This window comes from Balaenoptera musculus, chromosome 7, assembly GCF_009873245.2.
Source record: "Balaenoptera musculus isolate JJ_BM4_2016_0621 chromosome 7, mBalMus1.pri.v3, whole genome shotgun sequence".
In the NCBI taxonomy this organism is placed as follows: Eukaryota; Metazoa; Chordata; class Mammalia; order Artiodactyla; family Balaenopteridae; genus Balaenoptera; species Balaenoptera musculus.
This window is the reverse complement of record NC_045791.1, coordinates 6,042,956-6,066,576: the sequence shown is the minus strand read 5'-3', so window position 1 is coordinate 6,066,576 and position 23,621 is coordinate 6,042,956. Positions and strand designations below refer to the sequence as shown.

Sequence of the window (23,621 nt, the reverse complement as noted above, 5' to 3'; positions counted from 1 at the left end):
CTAACATTCCAGGAAAAGAAACAATGCTTCATAGTTATAAGCTTAGACAACAAGTAAAGCTATGGAGGGACTTCCCTGGTGGTTCAGTGGTGGAGAATCTGCCTGCCAATGCAGGGGACACAGGGTAGATCCCTGATCAGGGAACTAAGATCCCACATGCCATGGGGAAACTAAGTCCGCGTGCCGCAACTACTGAGCCCGCGTGCTCTGGAGCCCACGTTCCACAGCTAGAGAGCCCGTGTGCCTCAACTAAGACCCGACGCAGCCAAATAAATAAATAAATAAAAGTAGAGCTAAGGGGAAACAGCCCAAAATAATTCCTTACATGCTTTCTCTTCATCGTCACTATCAGAAAGCACGGCAGCTTTTCGCTTCGCTACCTTCTCCTCCGCCCCCTCTTTTTCTTCATCCTCGTCACTGCCCATCTTGGGCCTTTCTGGTTCTCCCGCCTCGCTGTCAGAACTGCTGAACCGCTTCCTGTCTGCACGGGCATCTGCACGAAAGGGGTCGCCCTGCACTTCGGCGTCCTCCCTCTTGCTCTCCCCGTCGCTGTCCTCCTCAGAGCCCGGCTTCGCTTTGCGTCTGGAGGCACCCTCAGCTTCGGAGTCGCTGGCAGGTCCCTTCTGCGGCTCCTCGCTCTCAGAGTCACTGACACGGGGTTTGGGAAGCTCCTCAGCTTCCGAGTCACTGGCTTGGTGCCTTGGGGGATCCTCGCTCTCAGAGTCACTGACACGGGGTTTGGGAAGCTCCTCAGCTTCCGAGTCACTGGCTTGGTGCCTTGGGGGATCCTCGCTCTCTGAGTCACTGATACGGGGTTTGGGAAGCTCCTCAGCTTCCGAGTCACTGGCTTGGTGCCTTGGCGGGTCCTCGCTTTCTGAGTCACTGATCCGGGGTTTGGGAAGCTCCTCAGTTTCCGAGTCACTGGCCTGAGTCCTCTGAGGCCCCTCACTTTCTGAGTCACTGATCCGAGGCTTGGGAAGCTCCTCGCTTTCCGAGTCACTAATGCGAGGTTTGGGAAGCCCCTCGTTTTCAGAGTCACTGGCTTGGTGTCTTGGGGGCTCCTCACTCTCAGAGTCGCTGACTTGAGGTTTTAGCGCATCCTCTGCTTCCGAGTAACTGGCAGGGCTTTTGGGGAGCTCTTCAACCTCTGAATCACTGGCAGGAGGCTTCCTAACGTCTTCATTTTCTGAGTCACTCGCGTGCCCATTAAGCAGCTGCTCATTTTCAGAGTCACTCACAGGTAACTTCCCGGTCCCCTCATTCTCAGAGTCGCTCCCATGGTGACTGACGCCCTCGTTTTCGGAATCACTCGCAGGAGGCTCCGCGTGCTCTTCCGATTCAGAGTCACTGTCTTTTTGCCTTTGAAGCTCCTCACTTTCAGAGTCACTGGCATTAAGATTTGAGGGGTCATCATTCTCAGAGTCTGTCACATGATGTCTTTTGTTGAGGCCATCTTCTCGATCACTAGGTTCATTCTGAAAAATCAAGGGAGAAAAAATTAGAAAAGTGCAAAAAAAGTTTTGGTAGTAAAAATGTTAAAAATTTTCAACTTAAAAAAAAAAAAGGAATACGCATGCTTAAATGTAGAATTCTCATCCTATACGTATATAGAAACATTCCACTTTTAAAAAGGCCATTCATCTGTGAAATGGCTAGCGTGGTTTAGATCCCAAAATGAGGAACGATAACCTGCCTTCATGAATCTGTAAAGCATATACCCCCAGATTACTCTACGGTACCTTATACTTTGAAAAGCTAGATTAAACAACAAAAAATAAACCTTAACTTTCTCATATAATTCTAGCTCCTAAATATATTCTTTAAGTACATACAAGCAAACATGTACCCAAGTTCTTTTAAAAAAGGAACATTCTTGGGTTTTATAATGTTAAAGTTATTTTAAGGAAGAGAACTATAAAACTTTACTTTATTTAAAGAGCCAAATTACACTTAGGGCACATTCTCCCAAGTGAATCTGAACGTATAAGGAGAGGAGCAACTAACAGAGCCAAATACCATGTTAGGGTCTCTCCTGCTAGTTTACTCCTCACGAGAGTATTTTTCATGATTAGAGAACTGAGGCTTAGAGCAGTCTTGGACATATATCTAGTAACCCTGGCAAAAAATTTAAAGTTTTAGGGAAAACACTGACTAATCCAGCTATACTAACAAATAATGTTACATGAAGGAATCTGAAAACTCTAGGGTACAAATTTGATCTAAGCATATTATAGCTATGTTTTTTAAATGCAGAGAAAAATATATAAAACTAAACATACCAAAATACTAATAACTAGAATGTGGAGAATTTTTTCCCTTCTATAATAGTATCTGAACTTCCAGTAACATGGTAATTAATATTCTGGCTTAAAAAGTAAAGTACTTCTGTGTTTGAGTTTTCCCCCTTAAAAGTTTACTGAGCCAAATATTTTTCTTTAGAATATATGACGGACATTTCCTGAACTTACCACAGATCAATTTTCAAGGAACAAAGAGCCTTTAATAAAGTATATGCCCACCATATCACACAATGAAATAATTAAGCAGTAAGAGAATACAGCGACAAGATAAAAGGCATTAAAATGTTTTCACAAAACCCACACTTTAACTTGCTTCGGGCTCATTTAAAAAAGATTAAGTATGCTGTGTCTACAACTTCAGAAAGAGTATAAAAACTTATAAAATAAGCTTATAAAAGATGTTTGAGGGTTTTTCCCCTCCATATTTCATTGTCATCTTGATAGCACAGAGTTCCAAAGATACAGTAACTGCTATACATATTCATTCAAGTATAACATATTCAGGAAACTTTCTAAAATAATAAACTTTTCAAATTTCCCAAAGACATTTTTCTTTTACTATCACGGGACACTCACAGCATAGCACTGGATTCCTTGTCAGTCATACATCCTACTACCTCAATGAAACTGGCATTTATCTATTAAATTAGGACAGGAGAAATAACAGAACCTTTTGATACAGTACAAGATATAGTACTCTATATACTGCTAGAAGTTTACTCTTGGCCATACTTCATAATTTAATTCTTTTATATTTTAAAAGAATATAGGTGAAGAAATTAACTATCCAGAATGTAAGCCCTAAGAAGGCAGGCATTTTTTGGTCTGTTTTCTTCACTGAGAAGGCACACTCTGTGTTTCAGAGCACAGAATGGTGTCTGGTATATACAAAATTACAGTAAATTCTTACTAATTAAGTAATTACTTACTTACCTACCTACTTACTTACTGTGGAAGAAAGTAATTACTTACTTAATTTTCTCATTTAATAAAAAGAGTTAAATGAGAATAATTTAAAGTGAGGAATAATTAACTGAACAAGTATTTGTTTAATGTCTACCACGTGTAAGGTGCTAGGAATCAAAGCTGACCATGTCTCAGTGCCTGACCTTAAGGAAATGTTGTCTAATGAGCCAGCCAAATATACCATAACAATACAGTATAACGTGCACTGTTATGAAGGTACGCGTGACATTTTGAAAGCCTACAGGAAGTAATCTATAAGAGACTAAGCTATAAAAGGTGTGTAGACAACAGGTATTCAGAATTAGTTTGTGATGACTGAATTAAGAAGTTAACTACATTACTGAGGGCAGAAGATGAAACATACAGGTACCAGCAGAGGCAACTAAAGCAGGAGGCAGAAGGGGAAATTGTTAACTGGCTTTTGGAATGCTTTCCATGGCATACACATGACATAACTCTAACAACATGTTCGTGTGTGACTCAATTTATTTCAGCTGCAAACAACAGAAATCATCTCAGGCTAGCTCCAGAAAAAAAGAACAATCTTTCCAGAATCAAAGTGGAATAAATGGCTAAAGGCTCAAGAAGGGTAGGAACCAAGGCAGCTCAGAGAGCTTAGAAAAGGAAACTCAAGGACCTTTCACTAGAGTACTATCAATAACATGACTCAGCTCTCACCTTGCTAAATTTCAGTGTCCAGGATCTAAATTTTAAATTCCCAGGAGACATGATCTAACTGGCCATGGCAACAGAGGATGTCGTTACTCTGTGACTCAATGCCAGAGCAGGGGCACAGCACTGGGAGCCACTCCCAAAGAAAGGAGAGATACCATGACCTGAGTAGTCTTCCCAAAACTTATCTGTTACACTCTACCCTGGACTTCCCAACACATGGTGTATGCATTCCAAACAAGCAACCATTACAAGGACATTACATGTAATTAATGACTGTGAAACTTACGAATTCCCATCAATTTTTGAGGAGTTTCATAAAATCCTGAGTATCTATCCATTACGTGTGGCACAGTGGGGAAAATGTGGGAAATCACTGCAGTAAGAAAGTACTGGTCGACAGACTCAAGTTAAAGAAGGCAGTTAGGTAAAGACATCATAGGATTTGGGAAAAGAATTAACCTTGGGCTTCCCTGGTGGCGCAGTGGGTGAGAGTCTGCCTGCCAATGCAGGGGACACGGGTTCGAGCCCTGGTCTGGGAGGATCCCACATGCCGCGGAGCAACTGGGCCCGTGAGCCACAAATTACTGAGCCTGCGCGTCTGGGCCTGTGCTCCACAACAAGAGAGGCCGCGATAGTGAGAGGCACGTGCACCGCTATGAGGAGTGGCCCCCGCTTGCCGCAACTAGAGAAAGCCCTCGCACAGAAACGAAGACCCAACACAGCCATAAATAAATAAATAAATAAATTAAAAAAAAAAAAAAAAGAAGTAACCTTAAAAGTTATCAAAACAATATTCAAATATTTTAGACTGGTTTCAGCAATTAGTCTAAATTGCAAACTTAAAAAAAATCCAAAATACAGTTTTTAAAAAGTCAAATATGGGTACATCAAATCAATAGTAGAAGCTGCCATTTAAATGCTATTTCTTAATAATATTAAAAAAATCCCTAATTTTAACTGTCAGAGAAATTGAGCACTCTAAGTGTCCTCAGAGGCTTTAGAAATGTCTATAATGCCTCACACTTCCCTCTTATGATCATTTACATTGTAGTTATAAATAACTTCTGGTTCCCCATAATGAATGATCTGGTGGTTTATCTCAGCAATCAAATGGTAACACACTCTTTATGACCAGTGCCACAATATACATGCACAGAGATAATTAACATTTTAAAATTACAAAATAAATAATAAAATTGCTGTAAAGCAAACATCAATTTGTAAATTACAAAGTAGTATAAGAATGTCAAATAGGAGTCCTTGTAAAGAACCAAACAACTCAGGACACCTGTTCCCAGTAAAAGAAACTCAAAACTGTTGAACTTGCATTCTAACCTTCCATCATAAATTGGTAAAACATTCAACACCAAGTCACACAGTAAATTCCATGAAGAAATATCTATAGGAGCATTTTCAAAACCATGTTTTACTGGACCTTAGTTCCAGAAGATATATTTGAAATCCTCGTCTTGGAGTTTGTCAATACATATCATCTTAAAAGCATAAGGAAGAATCTGGGAAATCCAGTTTTTACTACACAATGCTGTTAATCCAGGGTAGGTCCTGGAACGCTGCAAGGCTTTGACTCTGAGAAACTCCAGCTTTACAGCAAGCACAAACACACATAACAAAATGAAGATGTATACCAGTGTCCTTTGTCAAAAGCTGGTTGATCTTATTAGAATCAGTCAAAAACAGAAGCACTCCTGATGAGTACTAGAAAAAGAAAATGTCTACACAAAGTCTAAGAGTTTATAATGGGGACTTCCCCGGGGGTGCAGTGGTTAAGAATCCACCTGCCAACGCAGGGGCCACGGGTTCCATCCCTGGTCCGGGAAGATCCCACATGCCGCAGAGCAACTAAGCCCATGCGTCACAACTACTAAGCCTGTGCTCTAGAGCCTGCAAGCCACAACCACTGAGCCCATGTGCCATAACTACTGAAGCCTGCGCGCCTAGAGCCAGTGCTCCACAATGAGAAGCCCGCGCACCACAACGAAGGGTAGCCCCTGATCGCCGCAACTAGAGAAAGCCCGCGTGCGGCAACGAAAACCCAATGCAGCCAAAAATAAATAAATAATTAATTTTTTAAAAAAAGTTTATAATGATGAAGCAAACTCCTGCCTACCTCTCCAGACTCATTTCTGCCCTCTCACCACCATCAACCCTATGTGCTGCAGCAGCAGTTCCCAAACTTTTGCATAAGAATAACTTGGGGAGCTTTGGAGGAAAACATACAGATTTTTGTGCTTCTCACCTCCAGATATTAATACAGTAAGTCGGGGGAAGAGGTCAAAGAATCTGCATTTTGACATCTAATCCAAGTGATTCTAACCGCACATTATAATTTTACTGCAGACACATGGAACTACTAACTTCACTGTTACCTCCATGCTTTTACCTCACCTAGTCCTTTTCATACCTCAACACTAGGCAAAAATACCCCCTTCCTGAAGCCTCTTCCATCCTTCTCTCTAGGTAGAATGGACTCTGTGCAATATAATGTGACAGTTCACGACGTGGCCTTTAGTGTCGGTAAGACCTGGGGTCCAAAGCCTAGCTCACAGCCACCTTCTACTGTGTAATCCAGGGAAATTTTCTTAACTTCTCAAAACCTCAATTCCTCAATATGACAGAGTCAGAAATAGTATCTATAACTTAGAGGGCCGTTCAGAGGACCAAATGCATGTAACGCAGTTAGCATGTGCCTGTGAGCATTCAATACATGTTGTTAATCATTTATAACAAAAATACCTTATTAATTACAAAACATTCACCCTTCAAGACTCAGCTCAAATACATCATCTATGAAGGCTGAGCTGGTCAGTCATTCCTTCTTACATGTCCCCATAGCATCCTGTATCTCTACCTCACTGAAAGGTGATTTTTTACACATTTATCTTCATAATATGATTGAATAAATGACCTTAAGATCAAAAAACTATCTTTTACCTTCAGTATACAGAAGATACTCAAATTAAATTCACTGAAATAAAACAAACCCACAAGACAATGCTTAACAAAAAAGAACCAAAGCAAAACAATGTTCTTCTCCTCAATTTGGCAGACTCAAACACAAAGGCTGAAACCTAACACAAAAAAAAGAAGTGTAGATGGAATCAAAAGAACTGGTAAGAAATAGGGTAAACAAGGGACGGCAAAAGCCAACAAGAATCTTCTACGGGCCCTGACGTACTCCCCATAGGAATACTCTACTTATACTAGCACGTCTCTGTGGAAAGATCCAAATGACCGCAGGCTGCCATCTTTACTCAATTCAGAGTAAGGTTGGCGCTAATGGGGCTGTCACCAACTTCAATGACAGATGGATGCTTGTGCCCACTAGGCTTTGCCTACAGTCAGAAAACAAGCAGAAGCTATGCGCCATTTCCAAACAATCTCTTTCTCGATTGTCCCACACACTACTTTTTTCCTGTGAGACCCTCAGGAAGGGAACACTACTTTTCTATGCAGATGAAATCTACAAGCTGTATTGTTAAACGCTTATTACCTTCAATGTATTTCTGTGGAATAAAAACCAGCTGACCACAATCCACAACTAATTTCACACTGTTCAAGAGAATTTTTTATTTATTTTTTGGCCGCACCTTGCAGCATGTGGGATCTTAGTTCTCAGAACAGGGATCGAACAAATGCCCTCTGCCTTGGAAATGTGGAGTCTTAACCATTGGACCACCAGTGAAGTCCCCAAGAGTAAACAACAAAAATTAGAACTGGCAACTAGTTATAACTAGGTCACATTCACGCTCAAATTGCTTTATTAAAAAATGTGTCTTCAGTAATGACTATTCAAAAACATTTTTAAAAAAATCTTTCCCCTTTTCCCTATCTGCCCTACCGTCAACGTTGTGTGAAGATTCTGAGTTCTCAAAGTGCTCTACACAGAATAAATATACTTGAAAACTCTCCTGATATTCATATCCCTTTTAGAAACCTAGCCCAAAAGATGTTAATAACCTAGAAACAAATAATTTAAATATGTCATCAACTTATTGCTGCAATTGCTTATATATAGATTTCTTTAACAAACCAGGCCTAAACTTAAGAATATTATTTTTAAATTTCATTTCATAAGGTAAGTCTCTTTTGCTTTAAAACAGTGGGCCTCAACCTCATAAAGATTAACTCTTGACTAGCCCCCTAAGAAATAATCTGCCTAATTACTGTAAAGGCTAATTGTAAAATAATTAAAGGAAACCAGATTATGTCCCCTCAAAATATGCCTCTGACATAAAAATTTTGATCTGAAGGCAATTAATAAGCAGTAAACACAAGAGTAGCTCTCTCTACCTTCCCCCCTTTTCCTTCAAAAGGCAGGATATTCCCATTACTGGAGACAGAACTGTCATTAGCCCAAAGACACCAGCAGAGGAATCAGCAAACAAACTTTACTACATTAGTTTCTTCCCATATATTTACCTTCGCAGTCTGTCATCTTTGGAAGCCTAGAACTGCTTTCCTTTGTCCTGTCCTTTCTCCACAAAATTATTACTCTCTGTTGAAGATGCTATATAAACTAGAATTCTAAGCTACTGCTTTGAGTTACTCTCTGTTGAGTTTTTTCCTGCGTGATGTATGTTGCACATGTTAATAAACTCAGTTTTTTTTCACGTGTTAATGTCTTTTTGTTAAAGAATTCCAACCTAAGATGGGTAGGGGTAAAATTTTGCCTCCCCTACATAACATAACTGCTATTACAGTTTTCAGAGCTGTTACATAAGTTTTATTTAGCCCTCACAATAATTACTTTAACCCACTGTCAAGATGGTGGAGCTGAGGCTCAGAGATGAAATAATTTTTCTAGGACCTGACAGTCATTATGGTTATTAAGTGGCAAAGCCAATATATGAAACTACACTTTGGCCATCACACTGCCTTTCACTCTAAAGAGCTATGCAAATACAAAATTTTATCATCATCACCCAAGAGAGATTTGCTATTATACCATCTAACCCAAACTTAATTCTTCAGTATCATCTTCCATTAAACTATCCCACTTTCCAGTCACAATACTCATTCTTGAAATGTAACAAGTCCTTCTCAATCCTAGGCCTTTGAACCTGCGGCTCTCCAGCTAGAATCATCGCCAGCACCCCTAACCGGCTTCGGCATCTGGCAATAATGTCAGACTCGTTCCTCAGAGTCCACTCAGCCCACCCTCCCGTCCTCCCGTGGCCCTTCGTATGTACCCTTTCTGTAACTTTAAATATATTTAAAATTATTTGACGCATGCTAGTAAAAATAGGTAACCATATAAAATGATGGGACAGTTATTCTAACTATTCTCCCTTTGATTTTAAATATTAATGTGCCAACACAGGAAAGTATAAAGAAAATTAAAATTACCTTTAATAACAACCCAAAGATCACCATCATTTCCAATTTTTACAAGGAATTTCTTCCCAATCTTTTCCTTGTGTGAATTTACTTTAAAAAAGTAAACAAGGATCTAGAATCACAATTAATTTAATGGCCGTCACACACTGAATTCTCCCATGTCACAAAATATTCTTTGAAAACAATTTTAATGGACACATTGCCATTCTTACAAATGTTCTATTTACATTTTAATCACTAGTTTTTTATATTGTTGGAAACTTCTTGTTTCCTTTCTTATGCTTTCTACACCTCATTTGTCCATTTCAGTGTTCTCAGCCTAAGGGTAGCTCTGGGTTCTCCCCTAAGGGGTCATTTGTGAATGCGAGGGACCATTTTTGGCTGGCCATGACTGGAGAGGATATGTTACTACCATTTTATTTACTGTTTGGGAACCAAGATACTAAATGTCCTGCAATATACAGGCCGGCCTGCAAATGCCAACAGCTGGCTTCTCAGAGTCACCTGTTTAGGGAAGCACTGGGCTGCCCCCCGTGCAGAGGAGGCCACGGACAGGACCCACACACACAGGCAGGAGACCCAGTGAGACGAAAGAGCCAAATGGCCTAACAGAGACTGTGGTAATAGACAAGTAAAGCATCCTGGGTTCTTCTGGAACGTGAATGGGGGAATATGGAGAGGTTTGACCAATTATTAGAAGAGATAAAAACTAAGCCAGATGAGGGCTTCTGGTATGAAAATGAAAAGCTCTGCTGACCCACTCTCCAGTGAAACTGGTTAAAAGTATTTAAAAACAACTATTCAAAGCCCCTGGAAATGGTCCTAAAGACAAAGAGTGAATAAAGAAACATCTATCCAAGAAGATCTACAAAAATTTGGTAAGAGAAGCAAAAGTATCTGGTATCTGAACCAAGACCACTCCTCACTTTCAACTTCACAGCTCAGTCAGAAAGACTCTACTCCAGGCTGCTGCAGCCAAAGACAAAGGGTCCTCTTTCCCTCCAGCTTCCAGGGGCAGGGTGTCTTCCCAGGAAGAGCCCGATGTCAGCATTTCTCATTCTGCCTCCAGCTACCTGCTGTTGAAGGTAAGTTCCAGGCAAATGTAGTTGCAAGTGGGGGCTCCCATCTTCTGCCCAGCACTCAATCACAGTAAGAAGGCTCTTCTTTGGGCACAGCACACTGACAATACTGGGGCCCTGATCACCCTTGCCCCCATTTGTGTGACAGTGGTTCCATGCCAAGAGAGGCAAGCCAGGAGCACCTCAGGCTGCTATCAAATCCCCACTGCACACTGAGAGCTCGGCTTCTAGAACTGGGATGTCACTCAGAAAGAAACCTGCCGTCACTCTCTCCCCACCCCCTACCCCAAACTCCAGAGCCCGGCTCAGAGATTTTGCTTGGGGAAAAGGCAGGCAGTAAAGTAGATAGCTTCTAATTTTTCCCCAAAGAAACCAACTTCATTTGCAACCAAGCTTGGGGACGTTCAGGCTAAGGCAAGTTCACTAACACTGGAAACTGGTGGAAGGCACTTAGAAGGAGATTCAAAATACAGGATAAACTGTAGGCCAGCTAGTTTGCAGGAGATAACCAGGTAATAATACAGCTGGGAGGAGCCATCCTGAGGTCAGAACAAAGCAAACACAGACCTCAGAAATTATGCCTTCAAAGGAGCCAGAATTTGATTAGATTGACTTGTTGCGCAATTTATGCCATAGGGCATTGCTGAAAATAACACAGCCATCAGTGGAGTTTTAACAGCTGATTGTGGTAAGAGAAAGAGAAAAAAGGAGGCCTACTAATACCACTGTCATCCCAGGTGACTGTAAGCATGTCCCAAACTGCACATCTCTGAGGATGCAACACCAGAGATTTAAAACTGCGAGTGAGGAAACAGTATTCACTAAAATAATCCAGCTAGTCACTAAACAATTACTCTAAAATGTCCAGTTTCCAACAATAAATTAAAAGGCAAGCAAAGAAACTGGAAAGTATGACCCATAACCAGGAAAAAAGCAGGCAACAGAAACTGCCTGTGAGAGCAACCAGATATTAGATTTCTCAGGAAAAGACTTCAAAGCGGCCATTTGTAAACATGGTTAAAAAAATAAAGGCATGATGACAATATCATATCAAATAGAGAATATATATAGAAATAGAAATTTGACTCACCACCTGTAAGAGTAACCCAGTAAGATTAACAGCTGACTCCTCAATGGAAACAATGGAGGAAGAAAGCAGTGGGATAACATATTCTAAGTGCTCAAAGAAAAACTATCAACTAAGAATCCTATATCCAACAAAGCTATCTTTCAAAAATAATTAACAAAAAAGAAGTGAAAACTTTTCTAGATAACCAGAAAAGGAAAGAATTTGTCAAGTAGACCCACCATACAAGAACTGCTAAAGGAAGTTCTTCAGGCTGAAAGCAAGTGACCTCAGTGAATCCACATGAAAAAACAATAAGCACCAGTAAACATAACTGTGTAATTATGAAAGACAGTATAAATGCATATTTTCTCCGTTCTTAATTTAACTGATTTATGTAACAGTTGCATAAAGTAATATGTATATACTGTATTGCTGGACTTGTAATACATAAGACCAATGACAGTACAAAGAAGGTGGGTGGGAACAAACCTGTATTACACTAAGGAAATAACTTCTATAACAACGCATTGTTGGATTTTAGCATTAATAAATATAATATGTATAACAATAATATTACAAAAAGAGAAAAAGAATAGAGCTACATAGCACTAACCTTACTATATACCATTGGAATTAAGCTACCGTTAATCTGAAGCTGATTCTGATTAATATATGTGGTAAACCCTAGAGCAACCACTAAAAAAAAAAAAAACCTCAAAACCATAGTAAAAATATTATTAAAGAAATTAAAATGCACAGAGTATTAAAAATATAACTACAATAATTTGTTAACGAGTACACTAGAGAAAAAGACATAAAGCGTGACATCAAAAACATAAAATGTGGGGGAGAGCAAAAATGTGTAACTTTAGCATGTACTTGAAGTTATCAGCTTAAAATAGACTGGTATAAGATATTTTACATAAGCCTCATGGTAACCCATAAAGCAAAAAGGTATACTAGATATACAAAAAAAAATTTTTTTAAGTAATCTAAGCATACCGCTAACAGAAAATCATCAAACCACAAAGGAAGAGAGCGGGAGAAGGAAAAAAGGAATGACAAAACAGTCAGAAAACAAAGAACAAAATAGCAATAATAAGTCCCTACCTATCAGTATTTACTTTAAATGTAAATGGACTCAATTCTTCAACCAAAAGATAGAGTGGTTAAATGGATGGGAAAAACAAAAACAAAAACTGAACTATATGCTGTCTACAAGAGACTCACTTCAGCTTTTAGGACACACGCAGACTGAACAAAAAAAAAGGATGGAAAAAGATATTCCAGGCAAATGGAAACCAAATGAAAGCAGAGGTAGCTATATTTATAATTAGAGAAAATAGACTTTTAGCCAAAAACTATAATAAGATACAAAGAAAGTCATTATATTGTATAATGATAATAGAGTTAATCCAACAAGAGGATTTACCATTTGTAAATATTTACGCACCCAACATCAGAGTACCTAAATATTAACAGACCTTAAGGAAGAAATAAGATATCAACACAATAATAGTAGGGAACTTCAATGTCTCACTTTCAAAATGGATAGATCATCCAGACAGAAAATCAATAAGGAAATATTGGGCTTAAACTACACGTTAGGCCAAATGGACTGAACAGACATTTACAGAACATTCCATCCAACAGGAGCAGAGTACACATTCTTCTCAAGTGCACATGAACAATCTCCAGTACAGATCATATGTTAGGCCACAAAGTAAGTCCTAATAAATTTAAGAAGATTGAAATCATACCAAACATCTTTTCCGACCACAATGGTATGAAAGTAGAAATGAGTATGAGTCTGAGAAGTATGAGAAGAAAACTGAAAATTTCACAACCATGTGGAGATCAAACATCATGTTGCTAAATAACCAATGAGTCAAAGAAGAATTCAAAAAATATCTTGAGACAAATGAAAATGGAAATATTGATATAACATACCAAAACTTACGGAATACAGCAAAGCAGTCCTAAGAGGGAAGCTTACAGCGATAAATGCCTATATTAAAAAAAAAGAAATATCTCAAATAACAACTTTACACCCCAAGGAACTAGAAAAAAGAAACTAAGCCCAAAATTATTAGAAGAAAAAAAAAATAACAAAAATCAGAGCAGAAATAAATGAAATAGAGACTAAAAAGACAATAGAAAGGTCAATAAAATTAAGACCTGTTTTTTACAAAAAATAAACAAATAGACAAACCTTTAGCTAGACTTACCAAGAAAAAAAAGAGGATGGAAAGAAATAAAACTATAAAGGAAAGAGGAGACATTACAATTGATACCACACAAGTACAGAGGATCATAAAAACTAAGAACTGTATGCTGAGAAATTGGACAATCTGTAAGAAATGGATAAGTTCCTAGAAACATACAAGCTACTAAGATTGAATCATGAAGAAATAGAAAATCTAAATAGACTGATTACTGTGAAGAGATGGAATCAGTAATCAAAAACCGCCCAACATAGAAAAGTTCAGGACCAGATGGCTTTACTGGTGAATTCCACCAAACATTTAAAGAAGAATTAATACCAGTCCTTCTCAAAGAGTGCCAAAAACTTGAAGAGGAGGGAGCACTTCCAAACTCATTTCATGAAGCTGGCATTACCCTGATACCAAAACCAGACACGGACACAAGAAAAGAAAATTACAGGCCAATATCCTTGATGAACATAGATGCAAAAATCCTCGACAAATTATTAACAAACCAAATTCAGCAATACATTAAAAGAATCATACACCATGGTCAAATGGGATCTATTCCAGGGATGCAAGGATGGTTCAACATCCACAAATCAATCAATGTGATATACCATATTAACAAAATGAAAGCTAAAAATCACATGATCATCTCAATAGATGCAAAAAAAAAAGTAATTCAACTTTGATTCATGACAAAAACTCTTAACAAACTGGGCAAAGAGAGACTGTATCTCAACATAATAAAGGCCATATGACAAGCCCACAGCCAACATCACACTCAATAGTGCAAAGCTGTAAGCTTTTCCTCTAAGATCAGGAACAAGACAAGAATGTCCACTCTCACCACTTTCATACAACACAGTATTGGAAGGCTTAGCAATTAGGCAAGAAAAAGAAATAAAAGGCATCCAAATCAGAAAGGAAGACGTAACATGGTCTTTATTTGCAGATGACATAATATATAGAGAAAACCCTAAAGACTCCACCAGAAAACTGATAGAACTAATCAATGAATTCAGTAAAGTTGCAGGATACAAATCAATATACAAAAATCTGTTGCACTTCTTTACAGTAACAGTGAACTATGAAAAGAAATTAAGAAAACAATCCCATTTATAATTGCCTCAAAAAGAATAAAAGAATCTAGGAATAAATTTAACCAACAAGGAGAGTACACTGAAAACTGTAAGACACTGATAAAAAAAATCGAAGACAGGGCTTCCCTGGTGGTGCAGTGGTTAAGAATCCGCCTGCCAATGCAGGGGACATGGGTTCGAGCCCTGGTCCGGGAAGATCCCACATGCCGCAGAGCAACTAAGCCCGTGTGCCACAACTACTGAGCCTGTGCTCTAGAGCCCGCGAGCCAAAACTACTGAGCCCGCGAGCCACAACTACTGAAGCCCGTGCACCTAGAGCCCATGCTCCACAACAGGAGAGGCCACCACAATGAGAAGCCCGCGCACCGCAAGGAAGAGTAGCCCCCGCTCGTCACAACTAGAGAAAGCCTGCACGCAGCAACGAAGACCCAACACAGCCAAAAATAAAAAATAAATAAAATAAATCAATTAAAAAAAAATCGAAGACATAAATAAAAAGAAAGCTATTATGTGCTTATGGATTAGAAAAATTGATATTGTTAAAATGACCATACTATCCAAAGCAATCTACAGATTTAATGCAATCCATTTCAAAATTATGACATTTTTCAAAAAACTAGAAAAAATAATCCTAAAAGCTCTATGGAATCACAGAAGATACTGAATAGCCAAAACAATCTTGAGAAAGAACAAAGCCACAGAGGCATCATATGCCCTGATCTCAAACTATATTACGAAGCTACAGTAGTCAAGACAGTGTTAACACTGGCATAAAAAACAGACACATAGATCGACAGAACAGAATAGAGAGCCCAGAAACAAACCCATGCATATATGGTCAAATGGTCTACAACAAAGGAGCCAAGAATATACAATGAGAAAGAATAGTCTCTTCAATAAATGGTGTTGGGAAAAGTGGACAGCTACATGAAAAAGAATCAAACTGGATTACTTTCACACCATATACAACAGTATACTCAAAATGGGTTAAAAACTTAAATGTAAGACCTAAAACCATAAAACTCTTAGAAGAAAACATATGCAGTGCACTCTTTGACACTGGTCTTAGCAATGTTTTTTTGGATATGTCTCCTCAGGAAACGGAAACAAAAGCTAAAGTAAACAAAGGAACTATATCAAACTAAAAAGTCTGCATAGCAAAGGAAACTATCAACAAAACAAAAAGGCCGCCTACTTAATAGAATAAAATATTTGCAAAAAATATATCTGATAAGGGGTTAATATCCAAAATACACAAAGAATTCATACAACTCAACATTAAAAAAACAAATAACCCAATAACAAAATGGGCAGAGGATCTGAATAGACATTTGGCCAAAGAAGACATACAGATCGCCAACAGACACATGAAAAGATCACTCATCATCAGGGAAATGCACGTCAAAGCTACAATATCACCTCACACCAGCTCTTATCAAAAAGACAAGAAATAACAAGTGTTGGGGAGGATGGGGAGGAAAGGGAACATTTGTGCACTGTTGGTGGGAATGTAAACTGATGCAGCAAATGTGAAAAACAGTAGCAGCAACTTAAATGTCCATCAATTGACAAATGGATAAACAAAATGTGGGATCTCCAAAGAATGGAATATTACTGATCACAAAAAGGAATGAAGTACTGATACATGCTACAACTTGGATAAACATTGAAAGCATTAAGTGAAAGAAGCCAGTCACAAAAGACCACATGTTATGTAATTCCATTCATATGAAATGTCCAGAACAAGGAGGGGTTGGGGGGTGGGGGTGATAAGGAGGTAACAGCTAAAGGGTTTCTTTTCAATGTGATGAAAATATTCTAAAATTGACTATGGTGATGGCTGTACTACTGTGAATATACTAAAGACCACTGAATTGCATACTTTAAAATGGGTGAATTGCATGGTATGTAAATTTATCTCAATAAAGATATTTGAAAAAAAAAAAAGGTGATATTTTTAAAGGTCAAATTTGACACAAAAATCCATGATGAACAAAATATCAAAATTTAAATACTAGCATACACATGACTAAGTCTTCTTTTGCTTCAGGCTCCAATATGGACCAGTAAAGCACTGTTACTGATCCTGACTTTAAGATTTTGATTTTTTTTCATCATATTTTTTGCATTAAGTTTTAAAATATTATCTTGATCTTTTTTAACAGTTTCCTTAGAGATCTAAAGAAACACATGCAGAATGAGTACTATAGATAAAATGAATTAAAAAACAAACCAAAAAAACAAACCACAACTAGCCTGAACTCCAAAATGCAAACGGGAAAAACATTATTTGGAAAAATCATGTTGTGAGTACCATCTTGCAGCAGGCAAAACAATGCCCCCACAAAAGATGTCCACATCCTAATCCCCAGAACGTGTAAATAAGCAAAAGGGATGTGCAGATGTAATTAAGGATAGGAAGATTACCCTGGATTATCTGAGTAGGCCCAGTATAATCACGAAGGGTCCTCATGGGAGGGAGGCAGGAGGGTCAGAGTAAGAGACCAACGTGTGAGGACACAAGCAAAGGTCTGAGAGATTTAAAGATGCGACAGTTCTAGCTTTGAAGATGGAGGAAGAAGCCATATGTCAATGAGTGCAAGTGGCCTGTAGAGCTAGAGAAGGCAAGAGAGCAGATTCTCCCTTAGAGAAGGAACACAGCCCTGGTGCCACCTTGATTTTAACCCAGTGAGACCCACTTTGAACTTCTGACCTCCAGAATTGTAAGAAACGAATCTCTGTTTTTTTAAGCCACTAAATTTGTATCAGGTTGTTATGGCAGCAATAGGAAACTAATACACATCTTTTAAGTTTGGGGGCTATAACCTGCACTGCTCCATTTAATATAACTGTACTCTTTCAAGGGTACAATTGGCACTCAAACTACTAGAAGTTTAGCAAATTAGGATAACCCTCCTGGAGGGGAAAATCTACGAAAAGCACAAAAATATGTTCATGGCAGACTTCATTTATAATAGCTAAACAGTCTAAATGTTAATAATCAGGAAACTGTTGAATAAGTAATAGTCCATCCATATTATGAAATATTATGCAACCATTAAAAATTACACTTAGTGGGAATCTTTAACGACATGCGGAAATACTTAAGTATAATGTTAAGTGAAGAGATAAAAATGTTATATTGATACGTAACATATATAGAAAAATCACAAGTAACTTAAAACATATACATACGTTCTATAGAAAGAGAATAAAAACGCAGGAGAAATAATGTAAAAAAGTTAATAGTCATTTCTGTGACAGGAACATGCTGACTTCAATTTTCTTCTTTAAACTTTTATATAATTTCCAAATTTTCAACATGCACATTTATTTATTTAGAATCCATCTCATTAAAAAAAGTAGTTGAAAAAAAGAAAGTCAACACTACATTTATACATTTATAACTGAAGCATGAAGCCATCAGTCAATCTCCTGATGCTGCTTTCCAAAATGGAAAGTTAAGATATTATACACTAAATAAACTGTAACAATGTTTATGTTATCAAATAATTTCTACCTATCAATTACATATTAATTAGAATTTAGTCTAAATGCTTAAGAGTGTACCAAAAACTGAACGACGTCAAAATAACTAAAAGATAAGCCTTCCTCTCACTTCTGATCTCACCTGCCGCCTATTTATTCTAGCCACAACGGCTCCAACCTTAGATGTTTGTTAGGAGTGTTCATCCCCTACATAGACACGTGCTATTCCTTCACCTCCTTCCACGTCTTGATTCAAATGTCACTTTCTCAATAAGGCCTATGTGTACCTCCCTATTTAACACCAAAGCCTGCCCTCCACCTTGGCACCCTTCACTCTGTTCAAACTTTCTTCTTTCTCCACAGCATTTATCACCTCCTAACAAACTACAATTTTTAAAAAGAGGTGTGGAGGGCTTCCCTGGTGGCACAGTGGTTAAGAATCCACCTGCCAATACAGGGGACACTGATTTGGCCCTGGTCCGGGAAGATCCCACATGTTGCAGAGCAACTAAGCCCATGCGCCACAACTACTAAGCCTGCGCTCTACAGCCCGCAAGCCACAACTACTGAGCCCGCGTGCCACAACTACTGAAGCCCGCACGCCTAGAGCCCATCCTCCGCAACAAGAGAAGCCACCGCAATGAGAAGCCCGCGCACCACAACAAAGAGTAGCCCCTGTTTGCCGCAACTAGAGAAAGCCCGTGTGCGGCAACAAAGACCCAATGCAGCCAAAAATTAAAAAATTAAAAAAAAAAAAAGTGTATGTTGTTTAATGTCTTTCTCCCCCTGCTGGAAAATAAATCCAAGGAGAGGATTTTCGTGGCAGTGGAACCTCATTTAGTCACTCAGAAGAGCCTGACACATAGCAGGTGCTCAAAAAATATTTGTTGGATATATGAATATACTAGTGATATGTCAACGGACAGAGTCAATAACGCAATCTCTAACAACTGTATCTACTACTTAAAATTGGACAATTTTCTGTGCATGTGTAGTCAAAGCAAAATATTTGGTATATTGGCCATCTTTATCATTCCTACGTTTCAGTTTGTGTTTACCAAAAACTTACAGCTGAATTATTGAAAAAGTCCCAATTTTATTTTGTTAACATTGTGCAGTACAGACTGTATAACCAGGGAAGCAAATTAAAATCATATAAATTTAATAGGTGATAACCACCATAACTTTCTACTTCAATTGATGTTTCTTCAGACTGCAAATCCGCACTGCCCCACTAAGACATCATTCTGGGAATGGGGAAGCCTAGCCAAATATCAAAGGCCTGGCCTATTTTCTGAATCAATAAGCACAGTTGAAACTGCCTAATATCCAGAATGGGACTCAATCAATACTTATTTCCCTGTGATTTCATAAGTAACCAGACGATCCCTATTTATTTACTTTGAAAGCAGTTCTCTATCATTTTTGAAGGGGTTGAAGCCTAGACCCTAAGACAGGCTCTCTACAACTCCTAAATAAAACAGGTCTCATAGAATGTGCAAGGGAAAAGCCTCCCCAAAGATGTTGTTTAGCCAATACCTCTGAATGACGCTCTACACTTCCAGGGTCTGATCCAGAGTGCTGCTCATTTACATCCTCCTCAACGTCTGACCCTGAATCCCGTTCATCCTGTACTGGGGTAGCGCCACCATCATCTGCTTAAAAATAAAACAAAAACCCACTTAAGGTGTAAGATGGATGACATCTACAACCGAAACGAACACAATGAATCAAGAATAATGTAAGAGCAAGGGTTACCACTGATGAAGCGTAACTAATGATGCTAATTTGTGAATAAGACAACAGTACAATACTTACATAAATACCAACAATCGTAACTTGTATTGTTGACACATGTGGCAGCGAGAATATGTCATTAAAGGAATAGGAAGCTTAATAAACACCACTAAGGATCAAGTCAACAAACTAATAGTGTGCACTTTATTTCAACTTTATGTTAAAATAACCGAGTCTATTTTCTCCATAGCACTTACTTACCACCTTCTGATGTACTACATGACTTTCCAAGTTAGTTTTGTTTAATGCGCTTCTCTCTTCGCTTGAAAGAAAGTGCCAAAAGAACAGCGATTTTTGGTTCACTGCTGAATCCCTGGAGCCCAGAACACTGTCTGGTACAGTATTTGTTTATGAATGAAGAGCACAAGGAACTCCAGTCCAGAAATAGTGTAAACTCCCTAAAGTAAAGCATATACTACTATACTATTATAAAATGAATTGCTACCTATCTTTAACCAATACTTTAAAGATACAAAGTAAAATTGTACTGAGAGGAATTTAGAGTTGTTGGAGAATATGGGAAGCCTTGGTTAGGAGTTTACTAAAAATAAATAAATTTTTTTTAAAATTAATTAATTTATTTATTTTTGGCTGTGTTGGGTCTTCGTTTCTGTGCGAGGGCTTTCTCTAGTTGCGGCAAGTGGGGGCCACTCTTCATCGCGGTGCGCGGGCCTCTCACTATCGCGGCCTCTCTTATTGCGGAGCACAGGCTCCAGGCGCGCAGGCTCAGTAGTTGTGGCTCACGGGCCTAGTTGCTCCGCGGCATGTGGGATCTTCCCAGACCAGGGCTCGAACCCATGTCCCCTGCATTGGCAGGCAGATTCTCAACCACTGCACCACCAGGGAAGCCCAATAAATAAATTTATAAAAATGAAGCACTCAACTACAGGAAAATCAGTATCATACTAATCAGCTTCTCTACTTAGCTAAGGAGTAAAAATATATATATATTTAATATTTAATATTCTTATTATATAGTCATAATAAAAAATTCTGAAGTGTAACGAAAACTTGCGCTTCAATGGTTGGAATATGGGGGAAAGAGGGCACAGAAGAGGCTAAGACCCTGTCCTAGCATAATAGGAAGTCGTTACACAATGCCTAAAAATGATGCAACGAGATAGCATAAATTAGGAATACAGGGATGAACGTCAAAAAATGGCTAAAAAAATGAAAAGTCAGGAAATTGCTAACTTTTCATGTCTTTCAGCACGTTATATACACATATTACATATGATTACTTATTTTAAAGTAATTTAAAAACACAAATAAACTGACAACTATTTTGAAAACATCAGGAAAGCAAAGCAAAACAGCAGTATGTGTTTAGAAACGTGTTTGCAGTTTAAAGCAAAACAGCAGTATGTGTTTGGAAACGTGTTTGCAGTTTAAAGCAAAACAGCAGTATGTGTTTGGAAACGTGTTTGCAGTCACTACTATTCGCCGTCACATAATAAGGAATCGAAGTGAACTCAAAACACAACGGAGTAATTAACGCTTAGAAAATTATTTAAGCCCTTTTGATAGAGAATACTCAATGGAACTAGGACACAATAGGAAAGCAAAAGCAACGTTTTTATTCCCCACGAGGTTCTGCCTTATTCGTCTTTGGATCTCCGCTGGCTAGCACGGTGTTAGCAGAGAGGGGCCCCGTGTTTACAGACTAAACAGGAAAAGAAAGGAGAACTTCAGTGAGGAGAAAGGGGAAAGATCTCAAGGTGAAGGAAAGGAACAAAAATCGCTAGTAAGCCCCAGAGGAACACGCCTTATTCTAAAATATGTATACAACTCAAATTTGGGTCCTACGTGTTCTTTAATGGGAGAAACTAGTTTGCAGGCGAGATCAAACTAGTCCCAACTCCTAGTGAAAAGTCTAGATAAGATCCTGCAACCCCACTGAACAGCTAACTCCCTCGGATTCTCGAAAATCACTCTCAACTCCTGAAAAAAATCCCCTATCAGGAGACCTTCCCTCGTACTTTGCACACAGTGTCTGATGTATGGCTCCCTATTGCAGCGACGTCCTTCGCCGATTCAGAAGACAGCTGTCCCTCTAGAATCCCCTCTCCGAGGTTCTAACTTCGGGGGCCGCAGCCCGTCGGCTGGCTCTCAGCGCTCAGCCTCACTCCACGTTAGACCCAGTCCGCGGAGGGAACGTCTCCGGGGCGTCCCTCCCCTCCCCACCCCTCCCCCGCGGGAGTGCGAGGCCAAGCCCGGCCAAGTAACCGCTCCGCCCCCCAGCCCTGTCCCCTAGGTCCGGGCCCCACCTGACTGGTCGCCGCTGTAATATTCCGAGTCCATGGCAGGCGGCTCTCGGCGGGGAGTGTCTGCGCCCCGCGCCGCCCCTGTCACCTCCTTCCCGGCGCTGTGACCACCGACGGCGCGGCGCGGTGCTCAGAGGCTCCCGCCCGACTAGAGGCCTTGGAGGCTGCGGAGAGTAAGGCAGCAACAGCTGCAGACGCGAACACTTCGACCTAGAAAGTCCCGGCAGAAGAGGCCATACCCGGCAGGCTGGCAAGGTGTGTAGGTCAGCGCACTACTTCCCAGAAGCACCTCTACGGCCAAAATGGCGCCTGCCCCCGACCGTCAAAAGAATTCAGTGCGCAGGCGCCGTCACCTGTCATCCGGCCAATGAGAAGCCGCAACGGTAATGACGCACGACACGACCGGAAAGGAGACTACTGGGAAAATTGAGCGGGAGCCGCGGCTGCGGTTAAAACCTTCCCTTGGAGGAACCTGGTCCGTTCCCCATGGAGATGATAATGTTACTATATGGGTTCTCCGTCCGCGCCTTGTTTGAGGACCTTCTAATTTACTCTTCTGAAAAATGAAGACCCGCTAAAATTAAATTTTCCATCATACGGAAATTAACTGTCGTTCCCATCATGCAGCGAGGCGCTTGATTCCCGCCCTTAGTACGGTGAGGAAGTGGCGCATTGCCCTCTGGGACTTGTAGTTCGAAGCCTGGCGAGGTACGATGAGTTACTAAGTGGCGTGATCAAAAGGTCCTCTTTTCAAGGCATTTTTCTTCCTTTCTTTTTTAACATAACGACTTAACTTTCATCTTAAAAAGCCATTTGGTCAACAATACGAAGTACAGGTTTTTGCTTCCAGAAGAGTCCCCCCTAATGAAATCTTGAGGAAGTCACACTGTTGAACTTTACTTGAGCACTATATGCTCCCTGGAAACAACAATGGTTAGAAACTTCCTGACCTGTCAGTGTTCCCAGAACGGCTCACTGTAAAGAACAATCCTTGTCCCTATCTCTTAGGTAAAACTCACTCTCCACCCTTTTTCATGAGTCCTGTAAGACTTACAGAAGACCCCCTTGTTTACCCGTGACAAGGCCAAAGACCTTTCCCCATTTTTCTGACCCTGCTCGTAAGGGCGGACTCAGATCCTCAAACTTCCTGTTAAAATCTTTGCCCTCTAAAACTAGCTAGATACGGAGATAAATATTTTCTGTTCACTTGACTGATTGAAACTTCTGATTGCAAATCAATCCCGACTGTAAATCATCCCACCTTCCTCCCTATGAAAGCCTAAGACAAAACCACACAACCTAGACATTCTGATC

The 23,621-nt window shown here is 39.6% G+C and overlaps 1 protein-coding gene across 4 annotated transcripts in view; it reads right to left on the bottom strand.

The window, feature by feature from the left end:
- Positions 1-22,645, bottom strand: part of IWS1 (interacts with SUPT6H, CTD assembly factor 1) — a 47,507-nt gene extending 24,862 nt beyond the window's left edge. Inside the window, exons 1-3 of one of the 4 annotated variants that reach the window (XM_036857931.1) lie at positions 22,311-22,645; positions 19,786-19,904; positions 326-1,475 (exon numbers count right to left, since the gene is read on the bottom strand). In XM_036857931.1, coding sequence (XP_036713826.1) covers positions 326-1,475; positions 19,786-19,904; positions 22,311-22,344 — 1,303 coding nt within the window. In that variant the 5' untranslated portion in view covers positions 22,345-22,645. The remainder of the gene's footprint in view (positions 1-325; positions 1,476-19,785; positions 19,905-22,310) is intronic. The other 3 variants (XM_036857928.1, XM_036857927.1, XM_036857930.1) reach the window with 3 other exon arrangements.
- Between the last annotated feature and the right edge of the window lie 976 nt (positions 22,646-23,621).